The following is a 22,361-nucleotide window of genomic DNA, read 5'->3' on the forward strand; positions in this document are numbered from 1 at the left end:
TGCAACCAAGCGTTTGCGATAACGTGCAATGAGGCTTTTACAGCGTCCTGGAGGAATTTTGGCCCACTCATCTTTGCAGAATTGTCCTAATTCAGTTACATTAGAGGGTTTTCGAGCATGAACGGCCTTTTTAAGGTCATACCACAACATCTCAATAGGATTCAGGTCAGGACTTTGGCTAGGCCACTCCAAAGTCTTCATTTTGTTTTTTCTTCAGCCATTCGGTGGTGGACTTGCTGGTGTGTTTAGGATCATTGTCCTGCTGCAGAACCCAAGTTCGTTTCAGCTTGAGTACACGAACAGATGGTCGGACATTCTCCTTCAGGATCTCTTGGTAGACAGCAGAATTCATAGTTCCTTTTATCACGGCAAGTCTTCCAGGTCCTGAAGCAGCAAAACAGCCCCAGACCATCACACTACCACCACCATATTTTACAGTTGGTATAATGTTCTTTTATGAAATGCAGTGTTCCTTCTACACCAGATATACTTGGACACACACCTTCCAAAGAGTTCCACTTTTGTCTCATCGGTCCACAGAATGTTGTCCCAAAAGTCTTGGGGATCATCAAGATGTGTTCTGGAGAAATTGAGACAAGCTTTGATGTTCTTTTTGCTCAGCAGTGGTTTTCTCCTTGGAACTCTGCCATGCAGGCCATTTTTGCCCAGTCTTTCCTGATGGTGGAGGCATGAACGCTGACCTTAACTGAGGCAAGTGAGGCCTGCAGTTCTTTGGACGTTGTTGTGGGGTCTTTTGTGACCTCTTGATGAGTCGTCGCTGCGCTCTTGGGGGTAATTTTGGGCGGCCGGCCACTCCTGGGAAGGTTCACCACTGTTCCATGTCTTCGCCATTTGTGGATAATGGCTCTCACTGTGGTTCGCTGGATTCCCAAAGCTTTGGAAATGGCTTTATAACCCTTTCCAGACTGATAGATCTCAATTACTTTCTTTCTCAATTGTTCCTGAATTTCTTTGGGTCTCGGCATGATGTGTAGCTTTTAAGGATCTTCTGGTGGACCTTACTGTGTCAAGCAGCTCCTATTTAAGTGATGCCTTGATTGTGAACAGGTGTGGCAATAATCAGGCCTGGGTGTGGCTAGAGAAATTGAACTCAGGTGTGGACAACCACAGTTATAGTATGTTTTAACAAGGGGGGGAATCACTTTTTCACACAGGGCCATGATGGTTTGGATTTTTTTTCTCCTTTAATAATAAACACCTTCATTTACAAATTGCATTTTGTGTTTACTTGTGTTGTCCTTGACTTTTGTTTAAATTGGTTTGATGTTCCGAAACACTTAAGTGTGACAAACATGCAAAGGAACAGGAAATGAGGAAGGGGGCAAACACTTTTTCACACCACTGTATATTTGGACACACAATGTAAAGTTGATATTTGGGATTTCTTTAGAGTATGTGATGAGTTGAGTTCAGTATTTTCAGTGAAAACTTCCACACGTAAACGGACCGTTTGGTATTCAAACATGTTGAATTTAATGACACAGTATCGCCTTCATATGACCTCAATTGAACCTTGAGACACACACACACACACACACACACACGCACGCACGTACAAAAAAGAATACAATATAAAAAAAGCATAATGGTAACATCAACAAACATATATAGCATATATGTTACCATAGGTAGTAAAGTGTGTATGTTGTCAAATGTCACAAAAAATAAACCTCTTTAAATGTTTTTCATAACCTGTTTCTGACTGATAATGTCATTTTTCTTGGGAGGAAAGTCTCATAGATGCCTCTCAAAATGTCAGATGATTATCATCATCCAGCTAGTCTGGCTCAACGGACGTACATTGCTGGTATAAAGCAGTGGATGTTCCTCCCCTTCTCTATTTCTCTTTTGCAACAGCACCATTGCTGCATCCTGAGTGTAGGGCCGCCCAAGACTGTTGTGATTGGTTTAAAGCAGGAGTTCTCTAGACCTTGGAAGTCTAGACCTTGGTCCACATTCGGACCAAATCAATCCGGACCCAGCTCATACCTCACATACAATACCTTCTAAAGTGTTTCTACTCGTAAATACATATGCTATTGTGCCTCGGACCATAACAAAAGCAACCTGATCTCACAGAATTCCGTGAAATGAACACGGCCCCTTAACTCAAAATCTGTGGCAGTTTCACGGAATCGCAAAAAAATTCCGTGATTGGCCCACGGAAGAATTCCGTGAAATGAACACGGCCCCTTAAGTTAAGGAAAAAGCCGTGGGTGGGCTTACATTTCCATGACACACGTGACAACAACGGGACAATTAGGTTTAGTAAAAGGAGAAAGCGACGGTTATATTTAGAAAACGTGACACGTGGGACACGATCCCCGGTCTCCTGGGTGAAAGTCCTGTGTTTGACCCATCCACCCCCCCAACCAACCTCCCTATACGGATTTTCAGGCTTTGATACTACTCTCTACCGTAGTCGCTCTTAATGCTACGTCATCTTCTCATTGACTTTACATTGGCATTGTTTTCCGTGGTGGCCACACGGAATTTTTCACACATTCCTTTTGGCCCCCAGCACGTAATGCTGTTAACAGTTCATGATCATTTCACGGAATTCTGTGAGACCAGGCTGCCAATAGTGAAATTGATGAGTGAACATAATGCCTAATCCTCAATCCAACCTAAGAAAGCAAAGAGTGCTATCCGATCAGAGGCAGAGTAGGGCAGGTCATGCCTTCTCCATCCTAGGAAACGCAAATTTGACCCCAAGAAAACTGAGCTCAAAAGCATCTTCTCGAACACATGCTCCATAAATTCCACGATGAATGGAAGTTCAGAACTTTGCTCTTCCAGATTTCTTTCCTCTTCAGGATCTGAGATCCTCGGCTCGTCAGTCTTGGGGGTCGACGCTCACATGGATCTGCTCACAAAGCTCCGCCTCCTCAGGGCTCAACGGATGTCGTATGTCCCAATCAGCTGTCTGCAACAGTGGACAGATTAAAAGTTGTATCACACATGTAATCTGTGCTATATAACATACATTAATATACTGAGTATTACAGGTTAAAGGCCCTATCTTGCACCCGGCGCAGCGCAAAGCCCGACGCAAGTGTCTTTGCTAGTTTAAGACTGACACAGTTGTCAGTTTCCTGTCCAGCGCCCACGTTGTTTAAATAGTAAATGCACCTGCGGCCATCTTTGCGCCCATGGGCTTGCTGGTCTTACAGGGAGGTATGTTCAGGTGCATTCTGGGCGTGCTGGTCTTACAGGGAGGTGTGTTCAGGTGCATTCTGGGCATGCTGGTCTTACAGGGAGGTGTGTTCAGGTGCATTCTGGGCGTGCTGGTCTTACAGGGAGGTGTGTTCAGGTGCATTCTGGGCATGCTGGTCTTACAGGGAGGTGTGTTCAGGTGCATTCTGGGAGTATTGCTATCTTGAGGCAGCGGGAAGTGATTGCGACATTGACCAACAAAAACCTGGTCTAAAGTCTAATAGCGCATTTATTTTAACAGCGCCTAGGCTTATGCACAGCGAGCGCACACTATGCTTGTTACACACACACAAATATTACGGTGCAAATCCTCCATCATAACAGCAATGCTCCAAGGTCCAAACACGCCTGGCTTTTAAAGGGAATGGGAGATGATCTCTGATTGGTTTATTGCATGTTCCGCCCAAAACACACCTCTGATTAATGAAGACACTAAGTCCAACCCTTCTGAACCATGCGCCCGGCGCACGGACCCTTTTTTCCGCCATCAAACTAGCAAAAGTGGATTTGGACACGCCCTAAACACACCTGCACCAGGCGCTTCACGCCGTGACCTTAGATCGTTAAAATAGGGCCCTAAGAGTTAAACTGGTGTCCGTCTCATTGAGTGAAAACCATTGAGGATCTCAGGTTCTGATAGATCATTGGTCAATGTTTTAGTATCTTTAATGTCTGTTAAAAACTGTGTAAAGCTTTATTTCCACATAAGAATGTTGTCACAACTACAGAAAACAATAAATCATAACACTGACAGATACAAATCATGTCCTAAAAAGTGAAGCAAAGAGAGCACATGTCAAGTTCCCAATTTTAAAAAACAAATGATATCCTTAACTCCAAGACAAACAAGACCTAGGATATCAAAATATATGTTTAACCCTTGTGTTGTATTCCTGTCGACTGTGCAGTTTTTCTGGGTCAAAAGTTTTTTTTAAAAATTAACACTTTTGTCACTTTTCCTGATGTTTTTGTCACTTTTGACATTTGTCACTTTTCCCTGCGTTTTTTTAAAGATTTAACGAAGTTTTTGTCACTTTTTTCCCACATTTTTGTCACTTTTTTCAACGTTCTTTTTATAAAAAAACTATTTCAAATGCTATAAAACGCGCAAATTCATTTTATTTTCCTTGTAAAGAACATTGTATGGAACCATCCACGTAACTTTTTTTTGACAATTTGGTTGAAAGAAACTTACATTTTTGATCTAGAAACGTTTTGAAAATGGATCAAATTTGACCCGAGGACATTACAACTTCCAGGTTAAGGTTTCGTTGTCTTTGTACTTGTACTCTGCACATTGACAATAAAGTTGAATCTATCTATCTATCAGCATGTTGTTGTTTTACATTGTGTCCACTAGAGGGCAGTCCAACATAAGCCTACAACAGCGCCAGCGGTGGAAGATATTTACTGCAGTAATAGTACTAATACCACACTGTTAAAATACTCTGTTACAAGTAACGTCCTGCATTGAAAATGTTACTTCAGTTAAAGTATCATCAGGAAAATGTAGTTAAAGTATTAAAAGTGAAGAACTCTCTGCAACAGGTGCATATTGTTGGCTAGTTTATAATAAAACATCAGATTTTATAAACTACATGTATTTTTTGTGTAGTAATCTGAATGTGTAAAGTAACTAGTAACTAAAGCTGTAACAGATGAATGTAGCGGAGTAACTAAAGTAACTAGTAACTAAAGCTGGAACAGATGAATGTAGCGGAGTAACTAAAGTAACTAGTAACTAAAGCTGGAACAGATGAATGTAGAGGAGTAACTAAAGTAACTAGTAACTAAAGCTGGAACAGATGAATGTAGCGGAGTAACTAAAGTAACTAGTAACTAAAGCTGTAACAGATGAATGTAGCGGAGTAACTAAAGTAACTAGTAACTAAAGCTGGAACAGATGAATGTAGCGGAGTAACTAAAGTAACTAGTAACTAAAGCTGTAACAGATGAATGTAGTGGAGTAACTAAAGTAACTAGTAACTAAAGCTGGAACAGATGAATGTAGTGGAGTAAAAAGTACAATATTTCTCTCTGAAATGTAGCAGAGTAGAAGTAGAAAGTGGCATGAAAAGAAAAGACTCAAGTATAGTACAAGTACCTCAACATTTGGACTTAAGTACAGTACTGGAGTAAATGTACTTAGTTACATTCCACCGCTGGACGGTGCATTGCATTTCTGGCACGCTTTGTTTACATTCAAAGTGTTCATTCTTTGAACTTTTTCTGGAAAATATAACATTTAAAGGTAAAGGTACATGAAGTTAAATTCATTCTCTGCCATTTGAGCCATCCCTCTAGGGAGCAGTGGGCAGCCAATCACAGCGCCCGGGGACCAACTCCAGATCTGAGCCAGTGCTTTGCTCAATGGCACTGACTGGAGAACCTAGTCTACATGTTTTTGACGGTGGGGGGGAAACCGGAGCTCCCGAAGGAAACCCACGAGGGTGAACATACAAACTCCACACAGAAAGGCCCGGGACGACTGTGTATTTTTACATCTACTAAAAAATTAGCAATGTATTACCGTAGTTTCACATGATTGTAATGTGTACTGAGTTTAAATAAAATGTTTAAAAAAGGCTTTGTTTAGTTTGTTTTTTTTCAGTTTTTGTACTGACTTTACATACATAGTTGGCCATATTACGTCACGTTACGTTATGTAGTTTGCACTTAAAAAATCTTAAATCCCCTTTTTGAACTGAATCATAACATTCTCAATGAACTTTCTTTAATTTGTAGGATACTTTAACAACCAGTAAGTGCATTTCTATGAAAGACATGATAAAACATGATTATATGATTCTGATTTGATCTATATTTATGTATATATGAGTGGGACTGACCAATGAGTGGGGCAGCGGCTCTTTTCTGAAATACGTTTGGCAGACATCTGGACGGCAGCGGAGGAGGGACCAGAACACAGCAAACAGGAGGCCGGCCGTGACGATGACGGTCACAGTCACAGTGGTCGGCTTCGTCCAGGCAGCGTCTGGACCTGGAAGGGAAGAAACTTTCATTTCTTTTGTTTCAACATTGGGGGCGACACATTGCAACGTTATAACCGGGGGTCTGGGAGAAGTTTTTAAGTGTGATAACATGCATTTCCTGCATTCTGGTAAATGTGTCATGCATTTATGTAAAGGAAATTATTATTCTCCTGTAATGTCATTTTGTTAATTATCAAAGTGTGTGTGTGTGTGTGTGTGTGTGTGTGTGTGTGTGTGTGTGAGTGTACCTGTGATGGAGACACACTGGGCATCAGTGCTACTGCTGCGAAGGTGAGTGTCGAGGACTGTGTGAGCTCTGACGCAGTACACCGCTCCGTCCTGCAGGTCGGCGACATGCAGCGGCGTTTGTTCAGCTGGTAGCATGTACACATCAGCCTGAGAGAGAGAGAGAGAGAGAGAGAGAGAGAGAGAGATTTTCCATGTTTACATGTTGACATTTGGTATGTCATTAAGGTGTGTTTTTTTTATGAGCCATTACAGGTTTCTACTACACCCTCCATGTATTTTATACAAGATTTTATTTTGTTTCCTCAGTTGATTTGTATTTATGTGTGTGAAACAAATACACATTAAGTGTAAAGCTAAAAACCAAATGCACCAATGGATCAGACAAGGGGAAAGTAACAAAATCATCCTGTTATTTTTCACGGCAGGCTGTTAACAAAGCATTCCTATATATCGAAAGAAGAAAAAGTTAAGGAGAAAACACAAGACTTTCACCCAGGAAACAGGTGTTCATGTCCTGAAGAAGTTAAGGAGAAAACACAAGACTTTCACCAGGAAACAGGTGTTCATGTCCTGAAGAAGTTAAGGAGAAAACACAAGACTTTCACCAGGAAACAGGTGTTCATGTCTTGAAGAAGTTAAGGAGAAAACACAAGACTTTCACCAGGAAACAGGTGTTCATGTCTTGAAGAAGTTAAGGAGAAAACACAAGACTTTCACCAGGAAACAGGTGTTCATGTCCTGAAGAAGTTAAGGAGAAAACACAAGACTTTCACCAGGAAACAGGTGTTCATGTCCTGAAGAAGTTAAGGAGAAAACACAAGACTTTCACCAGGAAACAGGTGTTCATGTCCTGAAGAAGTTAAGGAGAAAACACAAGACTTTCACCAGGAAACAGGTGTTCATGTCTTGAAGAAGTTAAGGAGAAAACACAAGACTTTCACCAGGAAACAGGTGTTCATGTCCTGAAGAAGTTAAGGAGAAAACACAAGACTTTCACCCAGGAAACGGGACCGTTTTTTTTAACCCAAACCACAATATTTTTTCTTATTCGTAGCCACATGGCGGTCACCTTTTGTCAGCTAAACTTAACTGTAAAGACTGCTAAACTTCTGACCGGCCAGCAGTCGCTGTAATTTCGTAGGACATCATACAAACCCGTTCATGAGAATGCGTTGAACTGAATGAAGGTAAGAACTACAGACAAATGATATAAGAAAGGAAAGCAGGGGAAAAAAAGGGGGGATACTAGACAAACAGATGCAAAGAGGACCATTGAGGATAAAGGACAGAAAGAAAAGGGATGAAGTGAAGTAAACTCTGACCTGCAGCTCGTCGCCTCTCTTCCACACCGTCACGCTGACGGCGGCAGTGAGAGGAAGCGTGTTGAACGTCACATGAAGGGCGTCGCCCACTGCCGTCACCGCCATGTCCGGCGCTGTCAGGACCGCTGCCGGCACAAGACTCATATTCAGTCATTCGTTCAATTTTTAAAAACCTTTACATGTTGTGAAAGACAGGGATGTGCACAGATATTTTGGGAGGCAAGAAAAGGCCAACCCTACGCTCCCTAGAGTCCAGGGATGCACCAAATCCAGGATTCGGGTTAGGATTCGGCCGAATATTGGGCTTTTTGAATTTTTTTCCACCGAACCGAACCCTACGCTTACAACGTAATGACGGCGCCGTTGATTACAGGAAGGTGTTTACGTAGGTGGAGCGTTCAATGCAGTAGGCTGTGAGAAAGTGAAGTGTTGTTTGGCAGTACTTTCAGTCAAAAGAAGGTCATTCAAGTCCAGCTACATGTTCAATCTGCAATGCTGATTAGTCTGGTGGTGGCGAGGACCCTAAACAATACACAACATCACCGCTGTTACAACATCTGGTATGAAACATCTGGAAGAATACGAGCTGAGCATGAAGGAATCTACAGACAGCAGCCAGAATGCAGCAACTTCAGGTACGGCAAAGGAAGGACAGTCACAGCTAAAAACTGGGAGTAGGATTAGGTGCATTACCACTCTTAACATAGCGTACGGAGGAGGTCGTAGATTCAACGCAGACCCATAAATCAGGCTTAACCTTTCTCATAATACAATGTCTTTTTCTTGTAATTATAACGTGAAAGTGTATAACTTTTCTTTTCCTTTGTGAATGCAATGTATTTCAGTACAAAATGTATGTAACTTCTGAGCAGCTTCACTGACTGAAAACAATTATATACAACATCTGGCATTTCCAGACCTTCCTCCACAGCGCTGCTAAGGAAGGTCTGGCTAGTCCACAAAGCATTCCTGGATGGGACAAAAACGTGCTCTGGTTTATTGGTATTTCTTTAAACCAATGACAATCGTCTCGGGCGGCGCTAAGCTCCGGACGGAGCCACGGTGCCTCTGCAAAATTGGCCTGGCCTGGCCTCCTTCATGGTATGTGTGTGAATGTAGTTTTTGTGTTCTTTTTCTCCCTTTTGGTGTGCCTGCTGTGTGCTTGGTATGTTTTGGTTTGGCGTCCATCTCTGTGTTTTGCTCTCTCCACATGCTCTGGAAGCCATAGGTGGGCGTGGTCACTGGAGCTCCTGCTTACACACCTGAGGCTCGTCACACCACTCAGCACTCCTGTTCCTCATCAACTATCAACTCCCCTTCATAAGCCAGGCCAACCTTCCAGTCCCCGCTGGATCGTTGAATCAGCTTGTATGAGAACACGCCAGCCAATCTGAACTTTCACTATTGTGAATTACCTGTTGCTAACTTGCTTTTTCCCTGTCTCACCTCAGACCATCTCGCCCTGAGCCTGGACCCAGATCTAACTGCCAGCACCGCAAGATCCAAAGCACTGGAGCCCGGAACCCATTCCCTCTCTCTGACTCATCTGAATCTCCTGCCACTCAAACCACGTTTTGTTTGTTCATTTCAATAAAATCACCTTTATTGAAACTTCACTCTGGTCTGCGCTTGAGTTCTAGTCACCGGTCCTGACAAAAACAGCCTCTGGAAGGAACTTGTTTTGGTGGAATATGTACGTTCAAAAGTAGTTTTAGTCGTGCAACAGAAAACTCAGATTGGACAGATAGTCTAGCTAGCTGTCTGGATTTACCCTGCAGAGATCTGAGGAGCAGTTAACCATAGTCCTCACAAATCCGACACAAAACGACAACACAAAGGAAGGTAATGGACATCCGGCTGAAATGTGGGACATCCTACGGAATTTCCGGCGACCCTAGAATCCCAGAAATGAAACGTTGTCGATGTAGACTATGACAACACGACCGGCTAACACATGTATGATTCTGTCATAAGCTTGTAAATAATGGAAGTACAAAGCGAGCTGTCTAAATATCTGGATTCTTTGACCTCAACCCTTTTCTGTCTGTCATCATATAACTATCTCGTACAGGCCTCATGATGTAGCCTTTATGTTTCATATATACTGTACCAGTCAAATGTTTGGACACACTTCCTATTTAACTGAATGAGAAAGTGTGTCCAAAGGTTTTAAGATCATTTTTTGGGCATTTTCAACCTTTATTTTGACAGGACAGCTGAAAACATGAAAGGGGAGAGAGAAGGGGAATGACAGCAAAGGGCTGCAGGTCAGAGTTGAACCCTGGCCCGCTGCATCGAGGGGTAAACCTCTATATATGGGCGCCAGCTCTACCAACTGAGCTATCTGGGCGCCCATGTGTGTCCAAATTTTTGACTGGTACTGTTAATATTTAATTTCACACGTGAAGAAGTGTGTGTCTGTCGGCGTCTTACTGTGTCTGCGGTTGAACGGCGGGCTGAGTTGGGTCCAGGGCGACAGCCGGGGGCCGCGCTGCGCTCTGACGCGGATGTTGTAGTCAGCGTCGGAGCCCAGGTCAAAGGTCAGGTCGCACTGAGTGTGAGGAGTCAGCTGACACTCGGGAGCGTCCACCCAGCTGCCGTTCAGCACCGTCAGCTCAAACTCCCTGCAGCACCAAGAGAAGAAGAGGACAGAATGACGCTTTTTGACACTTTTTACCCTTTTTATTTGACACTTTTTTAACATATTATTTAATGCTGTAAAACATATGCAATGCTTTTCTTGATGCTTTTGACGCTTTCAACTTTATTTTTGCTTTTGAAGATTTTTTTAAACATTTTTGTATGTTTATTTTCACCTTTTTGAGGCCTTTAACGTTTTTTGTTATGCTTGTGAAGGCACTTTTAAGTGCTTTTTCACGCTTTTGTGATGGTTTCAAACATTTGTTGACGCTTTTAGCGTTGTTTATGCTTTAAGGGCCCTATCTTGCACCCGGCGGAGTGCGCCGCAAAGCCCGGCCCAAGTGTCTTTGCTAGTTTAAGACCGACGCAGTTGTCAGTTTACCGTCCAGTGCCCGCGTTGTTTAAATGCACCTGCGTCCATCTGTGGCTCATGGGCGTGCTGGTCTTACAGAGAGGTGTGTTCAGGTGCATTCTGGGAGTATTGCTATCTTGAGGCAGCGGGAAGTGATTGCGCCATTGACCAACAAAAACCTGGTCTAAAGTCAATAACGCAGCATGTCATTATTTTAACAGAGCATTAGTAAAATGCTCCTAGACTTATGTACAGCAGGCGCACACTGTTTGTTACACACACAGGGACGCACAGAAGCACACACACATGCAGAAGATTAAAAAATGAAAATATTACAGTGCAAATGCGCCATCACAATAACAATGCTCAGCAAATCCTCCATCATAATAGCAATGCTCCAAGGTCCAAACGCGCCTGGCTTTTAAAGGGAATGGGAGATGATCTCTGATTGGTTGATTGCATGTTACGCCCAAAACACACCTCTGACTAATGAAGACACTAAGTACAACCCTTTTGAACCAGGCGCCCGGATCCTTTTTACCGCAGTCAAACTAGCAAAAGTGGATTTGGCCACGCCCTAAACACACCTTAGATCCTTAAAATAGGGCCCTAGATGTTTTTTATTTTATTTTTTTTACTTTTTTACGATTTCGATGATATCAGCGCTTTTGAATGACACTTGAAGGAAGGATGTAGCACGGGTCAAGGAAGAACCTATTACATTTTGGAGTGGATACGCAAATTATCTTTCACTCTTTTTCACTTTTGTTAACTTTGCGAGATAGGGCATTTTGTGCTGCATTCATGTGGTGTAGGAATAATCAGAATAATGACTTGCTGACTAGGAAAACTCGCCCTGCATTAACGCTTGTGTTGTCCTCCTTCTGTTTTGTAAAGTATAAACTATCACCCCATTCTGTGTTACATCTTCTTAGCCAACTTCATTCCAACCTATTACCACTAGTGTTACACTTATTTCTGGAATTCATGGTCAATAAACCTCATTAATATTAACTTATACCTACTTTCTGAGTTAAAAAAAGCACAAATAATGAATTATTTTAGTAACAATTGAAATCATAGGATGTGGAGTGGATCATAGATTGGTATCTGTCAACGTTTAGTCAGGAAACTGTTTTGAAACCATTTCAATTTCTTTTCAAGTGCTACAAAGTGGAATAAAATCCCCACAATTCAATGAGAGTAATTCTGAAGTTCATTTTACTCGCAAAATGCGTTGCATGGAACCGTCCATGTTATTTCTGAAGCATTTTGGTTTTAAGTAACCTATATTTCTGATAGAGAAACTTTGAAAACGGGTCCAATTTGACCCGAGGACAACAGGAGGGTTAACATTTTGAGGTAGGACATAATATGGCTGAGGGCTGCACTCAAACGTATACAACAAACGTCGCAGCATGACTGTGGAACGGGTTGTGTAATCTGAAACTGAACATATTTGCCGTATTCTCCAGAAGAAGTTGAAGTTGTGCCTCAAGGATAATTATCCAAACTCCCTGCATGCCTCTGACTCACCGAAGCTACTTATTCTCTTTGTGTTTTGATTTTGTTTTGTATCCAGATTAATTGATTGAACCGCAGTGATGATGTGATTAAGCTTAAACATGAGTCAGCGCGTCGGCCTGTGGACAGGTGCAGCCTACCTGTTGGGTGACATTTATCACCGTGTACTAATTACGTTCCAGTGACACTTTTTTGGCGCTTTTGATGCTTGAGATTTTAATGCTTTTGCGGGCACAACACATCTATGCGATCATCTAACGCAGTGTTACTCAGACCAAGGACCACTTACCTAAATAGAAACTCACAGACCACCAAAATATCCCCCAAAACAACAGGCTTCCTTCCACATCTTGTCAGTTTTACAGTAACGTAAACTTAGTTTGCTGTAAAGACTTCTGCCCTGATTTTAATAAAACTTGGTGGAAGGATGAAGCACAGCTCAAGGAAGAACCCATTACATTTTGGAGCGGATACAGAAATTATTTTTCACTTATTTGCAAAATGTCATGACACTGTGATCGCGCTGCATTCATGTTGTGTCGAAATATTGTTAAAAAGTAGTACATACAATACAGTAGGACTTTTACTGTAACAGAGTGTTTTTCCAGTGTGGTGTTAGTACTTTGCAGTAAAGGATCCGAATACTTCTTCCAGCGCTGGTGAAATGTAGAACAGGTTACGAGGCAGCGGTGACACTGAACTGTGCTCTGCTCATAAACAAACGGAAGAAGACTTCATAGCAGCCGCAGGAATGTTTCTGTAAGTTAATTAAAGCGTCTTCTCTGTGATTGACAGCTGGCATGACGCAGGAGCCGGATGTAGAAACTAAAGTGTCTAAAGTTAAAGGGTAACTCTCGCCAAAACACAACCACGGCCCTTTGACTCGGGTACATTCACAAAAAGACCCTAGGTTGTATTTTGGCGAGAGTTACCCTTTAAGTGTTGTTATGATGTCATGATCACACAGACACACCTACGACGATTAGCACAGGTGTGTCCTTTATTTTTACAAGTCAGAGTATTTAAATGACTCAGTGGACGCGATGGGCACTCTCTCTTTAACCTGCAGGTATCAGCTGTTTCTCTTCACTATAGTCAGTTTGGTTTATTCTTTTCTGGATGTACTCACTTTGTCATTTGCTGTTGTTATACATGTATGCTTTGTTTCCTATTATGGGTGTTTATGTCATTTGTGGTAATGTTTCATATATGTCCTTTGGTGTTATTCATCTTATGTATGTCGGTATGTACTGTATGTCTATGGCCTCTTTCTTGTATTGAGCTACCCAGGGATGCAAAAAGAATTTCAGCCCTGACTGACAATAAAAGTCGTATCGTAGTCAGTTTGGTTTATTCTTTTCTGGATGAACTCACTTTACTGCAACTATTACTACAAATACATTACACACGATTGAAAACAAAACACAAAATGACCACAAGGAGACTTAAACGCTTCCAGAAAACATCTTCACCTGCAATATGTCACTGGAAGAAACAGAAACCCACTATGGGAGAGACGCACAATGACCAGAAAGAGACACAAAATATCTACAAAAGAGTCCCAGAATCACCTCAAAGACACACATGAAGACCACAAAGAGACACAAAGATCACAAAGAGACACAAACAAACTACAAAACTGTGAATGCTGGGACTACTTCCAGCGGCAAATTAATTAAAGTGAGATCTGTGGCAGCAGGACGGGCTGTGTGTGTGTGTGTGTGTGTGTGTGTGTGTGTGTGTGTGATGTTAATTGTCAGTAAAGTATTTGTTTCATGCTTATACCATGGTCTGGGTGAATACTCGATTCTGATTGGCTGCAGGGTGTCCATAAAAAAGGAGTTCCGGTGAAACTGACTAGTTACTGTTCTAAATGAATGCGCTACATTAAATCAAAAATGAAATGTGAATCTGTTATTTCCAACACTGTGTTGTGCTTCAGTGCCTCGTCCTCTGAACACCACAGGATGGCGCTAACACACACGCTGCAGGAAGTAAGTTATACTTCCCCTCTGAACTGACTTTGTTTCACAGCGAATAACGTTATCTCACATCCCGTTCATTTCAGGTCGCTACTTCAGGCCGCGGCCGACGGTAACGTTACACATCGCGGAAAATTGTTTGTAAAAGTCGTTCTGGGGACAATGACGCTAGCTTGTCTTGATGCTAAACATATTGTCACGTTATTTTTACTGATTGCCAACTGTACACAATAGACTTTGGAGCTTGCTAGCATAGCGCTAGCTTTCTGGCTCGGAGCTGAGCTGAAGGGTGGCAAGTCGTATCTAAGGTCTGTTCTATTCCCTGGGGCAGGGAACAACGTTTGCATTGCATAAAAACCTTATGAGATGGGAATGATTGTTCCAGGTATTAGTCAAACCCTCAGGTGTAACCAGGGACACAGAATTATTGTTTGGAAAAACTTTAGATTTTGATTGTAAAACGTATTCAAATATGAATTAATGTTTAAAAAAAAACTTGGCATGTGACCATGGTATAAGCGGGTTAATGCCCGACGAGGTGTCCATTGTCAGGTATTAATGGACGACGGCGAGGTGCGAACCGTCCGACACGCAGCGGAGCCAAAGTTGACATTAACGCATTAAGATTAACCCTTACGTAACGTACCCCTGGAACTGCACGGAGTAGAGCACAGCGGTGTGGCCGGCGGCCTGCGGCGGGCGCCACCTCAGTACGTGTCTCATGTTGACAGACTCCATGTGAACTCTGCTGGGAGCCGGCAGCATCCAGACACCTGCAGACACACAGAGATCAGCTTTACATCTCAGGCATCAGCGTTTATTATTATGTAGTTAGGGAGCAGAACGAATGAGCTGAGGGGATACATTCAATTTAATAATCAGGATACTTAATTCAATTAAAACTATTTCTTTACAACTTTATGCTTCTGCAAAGATAGGCCAATTAAGTGGAGACACTGCAGGTAAATATGGAAAATATTGAACAGATATCAGCATGAAAGTACATTTTCAGAACAGAAATGTGAACATTGGATAAAGCAAGGTCCATAATTACAACAATCAGACAGCTGACAGTAAAAGTGTGTGTGTGTGTGTGTGTGTGTGTGTGTGTGTGTGTGTGTGTTGACTTTACTGGTGTCTATAATCAGGCTGTCGTGCCTTCAAACAGAGATTATGTAGAGATGTGAGGAAACCACCAGTGATATGTGTGTGTGTGTGTGTGTGTATGTGTGTAAAAGTTAAACTCACAGTTTGCACTGTTCAGCAGGAGCATGGTCAGCAGCAGACTCAGAGAGCGTCTCGGTCTCATCACCGGAGAGTTTGTCTCCAGAACCAAAAGGAGGAAATTCATCTGCTCACGTCAGCTCCAACATGTCCCAATCACACCAACAACCTGCATGCAAACTGATCCATAATACAGCATGTAAACACAGCATGTAACCCAGATAGACACACACACACACACACACACACACACACACACACACACACACACACGCATACACTTACAGACATACACACACACACACACACACACACACACACACACACACACACACACACACACACACAAACTCTTGGCTTGAAAGTAGGCTGTAAGTAATATTGTATCGTATATTGTAAGTAGGTGTAATCTTTACACATTTATATCCATTTTAACCGATTCACAACACATTGTTACATCCCTACACTGCACCGTAACTTTTATTTATGTATTCCGTAAATGTCTTATTCTATTATAGCTGCTTTTATTCTCTTTAACAGATGTGTTTAACTGCTCATTAATGTTTTATGTAAACTATGTTGAATTGCCTTGTTGCTGTAAAACATTTTATAGAAATAAAGCTGCCTTACCTTTCAAGCAGTGCACGTTTCTGGATGCATCGTTACATAATCCAAGATGTCTATTAAAAAGCTTTAAATCCAGTGTGAAAAGGACGATAATATCCCAATTAATCTCTCAGGTTAAGATCCACACGATCTAGAGTCTGAGGTTTCTGTCAGAGCGTAGAAGAACATGAAGAAGCAGTTTGGTGTGTGAAAAAAGCAGAAGTTATGTGAGCGTGGCTGCGATCTGTCCGCGGTCTCCAGAGAAAAGCTGGTATGTCGGGATGCTGAGGCTGCAGAGCCGGTTCAACTTGTTCTTAGTTGCCTCAGGGCGTCAGATGTCAACGTTAATTTACAGGTTAAACTCACGACACCTCTATACTGAGACAGGGGCCCTCCTGGCCTTCACCTGCAAAATAATACTCAAAGAGACATGAACTAACATGAAGAGATGCAAAACATCCACAGCACACAAAATGACCATAAAGAGTTATAAAACGACTACAAAAGGTGCAAAGTAACTGCAAAGACACACAAAATAAGAACAGACACAAAAAAACTACAAAGAGACACGACACATGGAGATCAAACAATGACCACATGAGACAAAAAGAGACACAAACAGCTACAAAGAGACACCAGAGGACCACAAAGAGACACAAAGCAGCTACAAAGAGACACAAAAGGACCACAAAGAGACACAAAGAGACACCATAGGACCACAAAGAGACACAAAGAGACACAAAACAGCTACAAAGAGACACCATAGGACCACAAAGAGACACAAAGAGACACAAAACAGCTACAAAGAGACACAAAAGGACCACAAAGAGAAACAAAGAGACACAAAACAGCTACAAAGAGACACCATAAGACCACAAAGAGAAACAAAGAGACACAAAACAGCTACAAAGAGACACCATAGGACCACAAAGAGACACAAAGAGACACAAAGCCAAAGAGACACAAAAGGACCACAAAGAGACACAAAGAGACACAAACAGCTACAAAGAGACACAAAAGGACCACAAAGAGACACAAAGAGACACCATAGGACCACAAAGAGACACAAAGAGACATAAAAAGACACAAAAGGACTACAAAGAGAGACATGCTGCATGTCATGATGAGTGTTGATTGGCTGATACACGTATCACATCTAGCCAACCAGATGAGGGTTGTGGGCAGGACATGAGAGTCAGACTCAGTGGTGAGTGAAACTGACACAGAGGGACAGACACAGAGCTGTAGCCGAGCCGAAGTAGAACACTTTTTAATACGTTAACTTTATCGGTTATCAGGCAAATGAAACACAGATACAGATCATCTGCAAACGGACAAATATGGGACAAACATACGACTTTGGAACCAGCTGCCTTTAGATTTCAGATGTTTACTGAAGACACATTTTTACTCACTGGTCTTTTTAACACTCTAATCTCTCAATCTGTTATCATCATGTCTATATTTCTGTATTTGGGAATTGCTGCTTGCTGTTGTCGTAGGGATGTTCTTCTTGTGTTTTCTTTCTAGTTTTTTATTGTTTTATTTTTACATTTCTATGTTCTTTTATACAGCACTTTGGTCAGCCGAGGCTGTGTTTAAATGTGCTCTAGAAATAAACTTTACTTACTTACTTATTTAAATTTCATGTAAGAAACATTTTACAGACCGAGAGATATATTGCTTATAATAACTAAAATCAGAATCACATTCAAACAGTAAAAAGTGGTTACCAAGTTTTGTTTATTTGTAACCTTCATTAAACAGACAATTGATTATAGAGTGATATAGACCAAGGTATAATAACAAGTGTGTAACACTGACAACACTGCAAGATACAACAATTATAAATGCATCAAAGACAATTCAGATTCCTTCACATATAATATTTAAAAAAATCACATAATCTTTTGATTTAAAACAAAACATCAGTACAGAAACACAAGATAAAATGGTAAAGGTGAAATGATTTGAAAAAAGAAAACACCTTAGGTGACAGTGATGTTAAAACGTTAATTACCAACATGTTAAAAAATAACATGCCGGTTTGGATACAGAGAAATATGATTCATGATTATAGCAGTTGGAATGATGAACAGTGGCAGTGATAGTAACAAAGACAGTTGAACTATGACTAGAAATAATCGTTGTAGCAGTTGCCTCTATCATCAGACAGCAACAACATAAAGAAAAGGTAAACAAAATGTACAATATAATATAATACATTTATAGAAAAACAAACTAATATAGATGTAAGGGAACATCTGCACCCTGTGACTTCTAACCTAAAAAACTTATTTTTCTCAGTATTATTTTCCTAATTATAATAATAATCATTGGGTATTCATAACGTTGGGTATTATGTCTTATTTCCCATCTTACAATTTACTACATTTAATTTATTAATCCTAATAATCCTAATAATAATACCACATACATTTGTTTTTGTAATCTCTCCGTCTTTCTCTATGTCTTTTGTGTTCAAGTTCAAATGTTTTATTTGCATTAATATCTGACATGCATTGTTTTAAAATCAAGTGTATACCACGCTGTATTAAAGACATTGATGGAAGGACTATATGCGTATTAAGTCTCTCTCTGAGCTGAAAGCTGCGCTCCTCTCCGTGTCCTCAGGTTCACAGCGACTACAGCAGCACAGAGCATCAGCAGCAGAACACTGAGCACTGAGCATCGCACTTTGAAGAAGGTGGAGTAAATCCCAAAGGGCTCCATGTACACTAACACTGTTCTCTCTGTTGACACACACTGATGATATGGGTCATAAACCACACACCAGTACTCCCCTGTGTCTTCCACTGAGACATTAGAGATAACCAGGTTACCATTATTATAGTACCAGCTTACTCTGCTCATTCTCTGATCTTTTACACTAAAGACTCTTCCCTCTGTTCGGTTTGACTTGATGAACCAATAGTGCCCCGTACCCTCTCGCCAATCTCTGCATCTGACAGTGACTTTTTCTCCCTCTGAGAAGAGCTCTACAGCAGGTGGGCCAAATTTGGGGCACACCAACAGCAAATATACTTGCTGTGTCTTAGAGGCATAACAGGAGTACCAACCTGAGTGATTTAACATTAGAGATGAAAACGCCAGCGAGTAGTTTTGGTCTACTGAAGGAACAGTCTGGTTTTGTAGTCCGAGGTCAGTGTGGAAGAGTGATTTTTGTTTAAACTTCCAAAGTGGGGGCGGGTCATCAGTGAAATCATTGACATTGCACGGCAACACAGCCGTCTCTTCCACTGAGCGGTAGATTGTCTCTGACTTTAGTCTCAACAGTTTTTCGTCACTTTTAACACACTTCTGTTGGTTCATCATGAGACAGGTGTACTCCCCAAGGTCTGTTATTGTGACGTTGGATATACGAAGAGTTGATGTCTTTGTCACTAGTTGGTATCTTCCTCTAACATTGTCCGTCACTGATGTCACATTGTCCCCAAAAACTCTGGTCCATATTTCTTGCTCATATCTAATGTCATGTTTGAGCCACTGGATATCCAGATTGTGAGCAGCTCTATCACATTGCATGTCTACTGTTTTTCCAAGTCTCGTGTCAGTTCCTCCCATCTTATGCATTGAACTACAAACAGTAATACTAATGTTTTTCTCATGTGTCAGGTTGCCCTTAGTCCAACACTCCTCTTGGTACAGGCCAGAGTCTGAATGGGTCAGGCTGCAGATGGTATAAGAATACGTTTTCCCCGTGCTGACAAGTCGTTTCAAGTGTTCAGGTACTGAGGAGTTATTGGACCGGAGGTCAGAAGTGTTCCACAGGACAAGCTTCTCCTCACCAACAAATCTGGAGATCAGGCAGGAGTTGGTGTTCTCGGGGAGGCTGAAGGTGTAAGCGGTATTTTCCTGTTGGACGGTGATCCGTTCTTCTGCATGGATGTTGTTGCTGAGAGCAAACAGCAGGAAGGAGAGCTCTGCGACTGCAGCCATTCTGCTCCGAGGTCGACAAACACTGACACCACTCAACTCATCAGCTCCACGGCAACCCTCATTAGCAGCTACTATTTTTCTTTTTTAACAAACATGACTTCTTTATCTCATCATCAGAGGAAACTTTGCAGCATCAGCTCTCTATCCAGTGATCAATTTCCTTTAAAGGTGTCTATAACCACAGAAGCTATCGTGCCTTCAAACAGATTATGTAGAGATGTGAGGAAACCACCAGCGATAAGTGTGTGTGTGTGTGTGTGTGTGTGTGTGTGTGTGTGTGTGTGTGTGTGTGTGTGCGTGCATGTATGTGCGTGTGTGTATTTGGCAGAGACTTTATTTCTTAATGGCACTGTTATTGTGTTTAAACACTTTCTTTTTGGATTTGGTTAGGTATCCCAATGCATTAGTGGAGTGCTGGTGTGGCTAACAGAAGCTGTAAAATTACAAAAATCAATGTGTAGTGTTTCAAAGGACCGAGCTGTTTTTGCAGTGACGCTTTAGTTCTGTTCAGTTCAGCAAATGGGATGCATTTTATATTTGTTGTAAGATAATAAGAAATAAAATCACTTTTTAAGTGTATCTATTATGGGAAGGATTGGAGCTGTAACATCCATTACTGTCAGTCTTTCTGTATATGTGATAGCTTATTAAAGCAACTTTGTACAAACATGAGGTTGCATGTAGACCTCTCTGCTACCATGGAAACCTAAAATGATTTATGTACAAAACATTGCTGTATTTTTGAACATCTATCTTGTAAGTAATAAAAGCAACACGTTTAAATGATAAATATTAACATATCAGTTTTGGCAGACTGTCAAATTTATGTATATTTCAGGTGGCCTTATATACATTTGCATTTGTAAGATGAAAAGCTCATTTTTCAAAGCAGAACTGTTGACCTGCATGTTATGGTCTTTCCAGTGGCCGGTACAGTAAAAGTGAAACTGTTGTGAACATGTGTCCAAAATATACAGTTATCTAAAGCGCTAAGTTGTGTGCCTGGTCTGCTGCATATATATATATATATATATATGTGTGTGTATACAGTATGTATATATATGACCACCACAGTGTTGGCGTTCTAAGCAGGGTAAATCCAGACAGCTAGCTAGACTATCTGTCCAATCTGAGTTTTCTGTTGCACGACTAAACCTTCACCGAGGAAACAGGTGTTCATGTCCTGGAGAAGTTAAGGAGAAAACACAAGACTTTCACCGAGGAAACAGGTGTTCATGTCCTGAAGAAGTTAAGGAGAAAACACAAGACTTTCACCCAGGAAACAGGTGTTCATGTCCTGGAGAAGTTAAGGAGAAAACACAAGACTTTCACCCAGGAAACAGGTGTTCATGTCCTGGAGAAGTTAAGGAGAAAACACAAGACTTTCACCAGGAAACAGGTGTTCATGTCCTGAAGAAGTTAAGGAGAAAACACAAGACTTTCACCAGGAAACAGGTGTTCATGTCCTGGAAAAGTTAAGGAGAAAACACAACCCCCGAATGTTTCCTCCAAAACCCAGAAGTGGCCTAAACCCTTTGTGGCTGACATCAACATGGAGGTGGAGAGTAGAGAGGAAGTAGAGATCAGAGACCTGAGCTCCTCCCAGCGAGCAGCACCATAACCACTGCTTCAGATATGAGGACAACACCTGGCTTTAAACTCTTCTGAACCCTCCGGTGGCTTCGTCTTTACAAACTAACCCTCTGAACTGTATTTTAGTTGTTAGAAGGGATCCCAAAGTTTACAAAAATACCAAATCCGTTCGGCTGGATATTGTTGAAATGTGTCTAAAATGATGCAGCAGACACGTAGAAATGTTCCATTTGATTATTTCACTCAGTGAAACATCATGTAGCTTTAATGAAGAGACTGAAAAACAGTGACATCCGGATATGGCAAATTTAAAATCAAAATATGTTGTTTGATGTTAACATGTTAACATGGACGCTCTAGTTCTGCTTCAAGAGGAGATGCAGATGTTTTTTTGAGGGGGTGAAACAACAAGATGACTTGTTTGTCTCTGTGGTTTGTGTTCTGTCTCTCTGATCAACGATAACAGATGTACCGCTTATTTTTGGAAATACTGCAGTCAAGTTATATACCACAGTATTAAGATACGAATATATCTATTGTATAATAATTATATCTTACTGCACAGTATTATATATAATATCAACTGTTTAATATATGTTCTTTATTACACGACAAAAAACTCCAAAACAACACATTGAGTGTTTGCTGATCTGAAGTGGAGATTTCTGGCTCAGCGCAT

General features: G+C 41.4%; 2 protein-coding genes across 2 annotated transcripts; both read right to left on the reverse strand.

The window, feature by feature from the left end:
* Window positions 1-801: 801 nt before the first annotated feature.
* On the reverse strand, window positions 802-17,064 carry crfb16 (cytokine receptor family member B16). The gene is made up of 8 exons (XM_078265125.1): window positions 16,154-17,064; window positions 15,548-15,703; window positions 14,946-15,072; window positions 10,235-10,425; window positions 7,802-7,926; window positions 6,479-6,626; window positions 6,087-6,238; window positions 802-2,947 (listed from the first exon to the last, which is right to left on the reverse strand). Exons 2-8 carry the CDS (start codon window positions 15,648-15,650, stop codon window positions 2,858-2,860), a joined length of 936 nt encoding a protein of 311 aa, XP_078121251.1. The 5' UTR covers window positions 15,651-15,703; window positions 16,154-17,064; the 3' UTR covers window positions 802-2,857.
* Window positions 17,065-17,852: 788 nt separating this feature from the next.
* LOC144527192 (contactin-5-like) lies at window positions 17,853-20,937 on the reverse strand. The gene has a single exon (XM_078265119.1). It carries the CDS (start codon window positions 20,087-20,089, stop codon window positions 18,716-18,718), a length of 1,374 nt encoding a protein of 457 aa, XP_078121245.1. The 5' UTR covers window positions 20,090-20,937; the 3' UTR covers window positions 17,853-18,715.
* Window positions 20,938-22,361: the final 1,424 nt, after the last annotated feature.

This window comes from Sander vitreus, chromosome 12 (genome assembly GCF_031162955.1).
Source record: "Sander vitreus isolate 19-12246 chromosome 12, sanVit1, whole genome shotgun sequence".
In the NCBI taxonomy this organism is placed as follows: domain Eukaryota; kingdom Metazoa; phylum Chordata; class Actinopteri; order Perciformes; family Percidae; genus Sander; species Sander vitreus.

Excerpts from the sequence above, each read along its gene's own strand:
- LOC144527192 (XM_078265119.1), bottom strand. The coding sequence starts at position 20,089 with ATGGCTGCAGTCGCAGAGCTCTCCTTCCTGCTGTTTGCTCTCAGCAAC.
- crfb16 (XM_078265125.1), bottom strand. The coding sequence starts at position 15,650 with ATGAATTTCCTCCTTTTGGTTCTGGAGACAAACTCTCCGGTGATGAGA. Across the intron at positions 15,073-15,547 it reads CCTGCTGAACAGTGCAAACT|GTGTCTGGATGCTGCCGGCT; the intron begins GTGAGTTTAACT and ends GTGTGTCTGCAG. Across the intron at positions 2,948-6,086 it reads AGCCGCTGCCCCACTCATTG|ACAGCTGATTGGGACATACG; the intron begins GTCAGTCCCACT and ends CCACTGTTGCAG.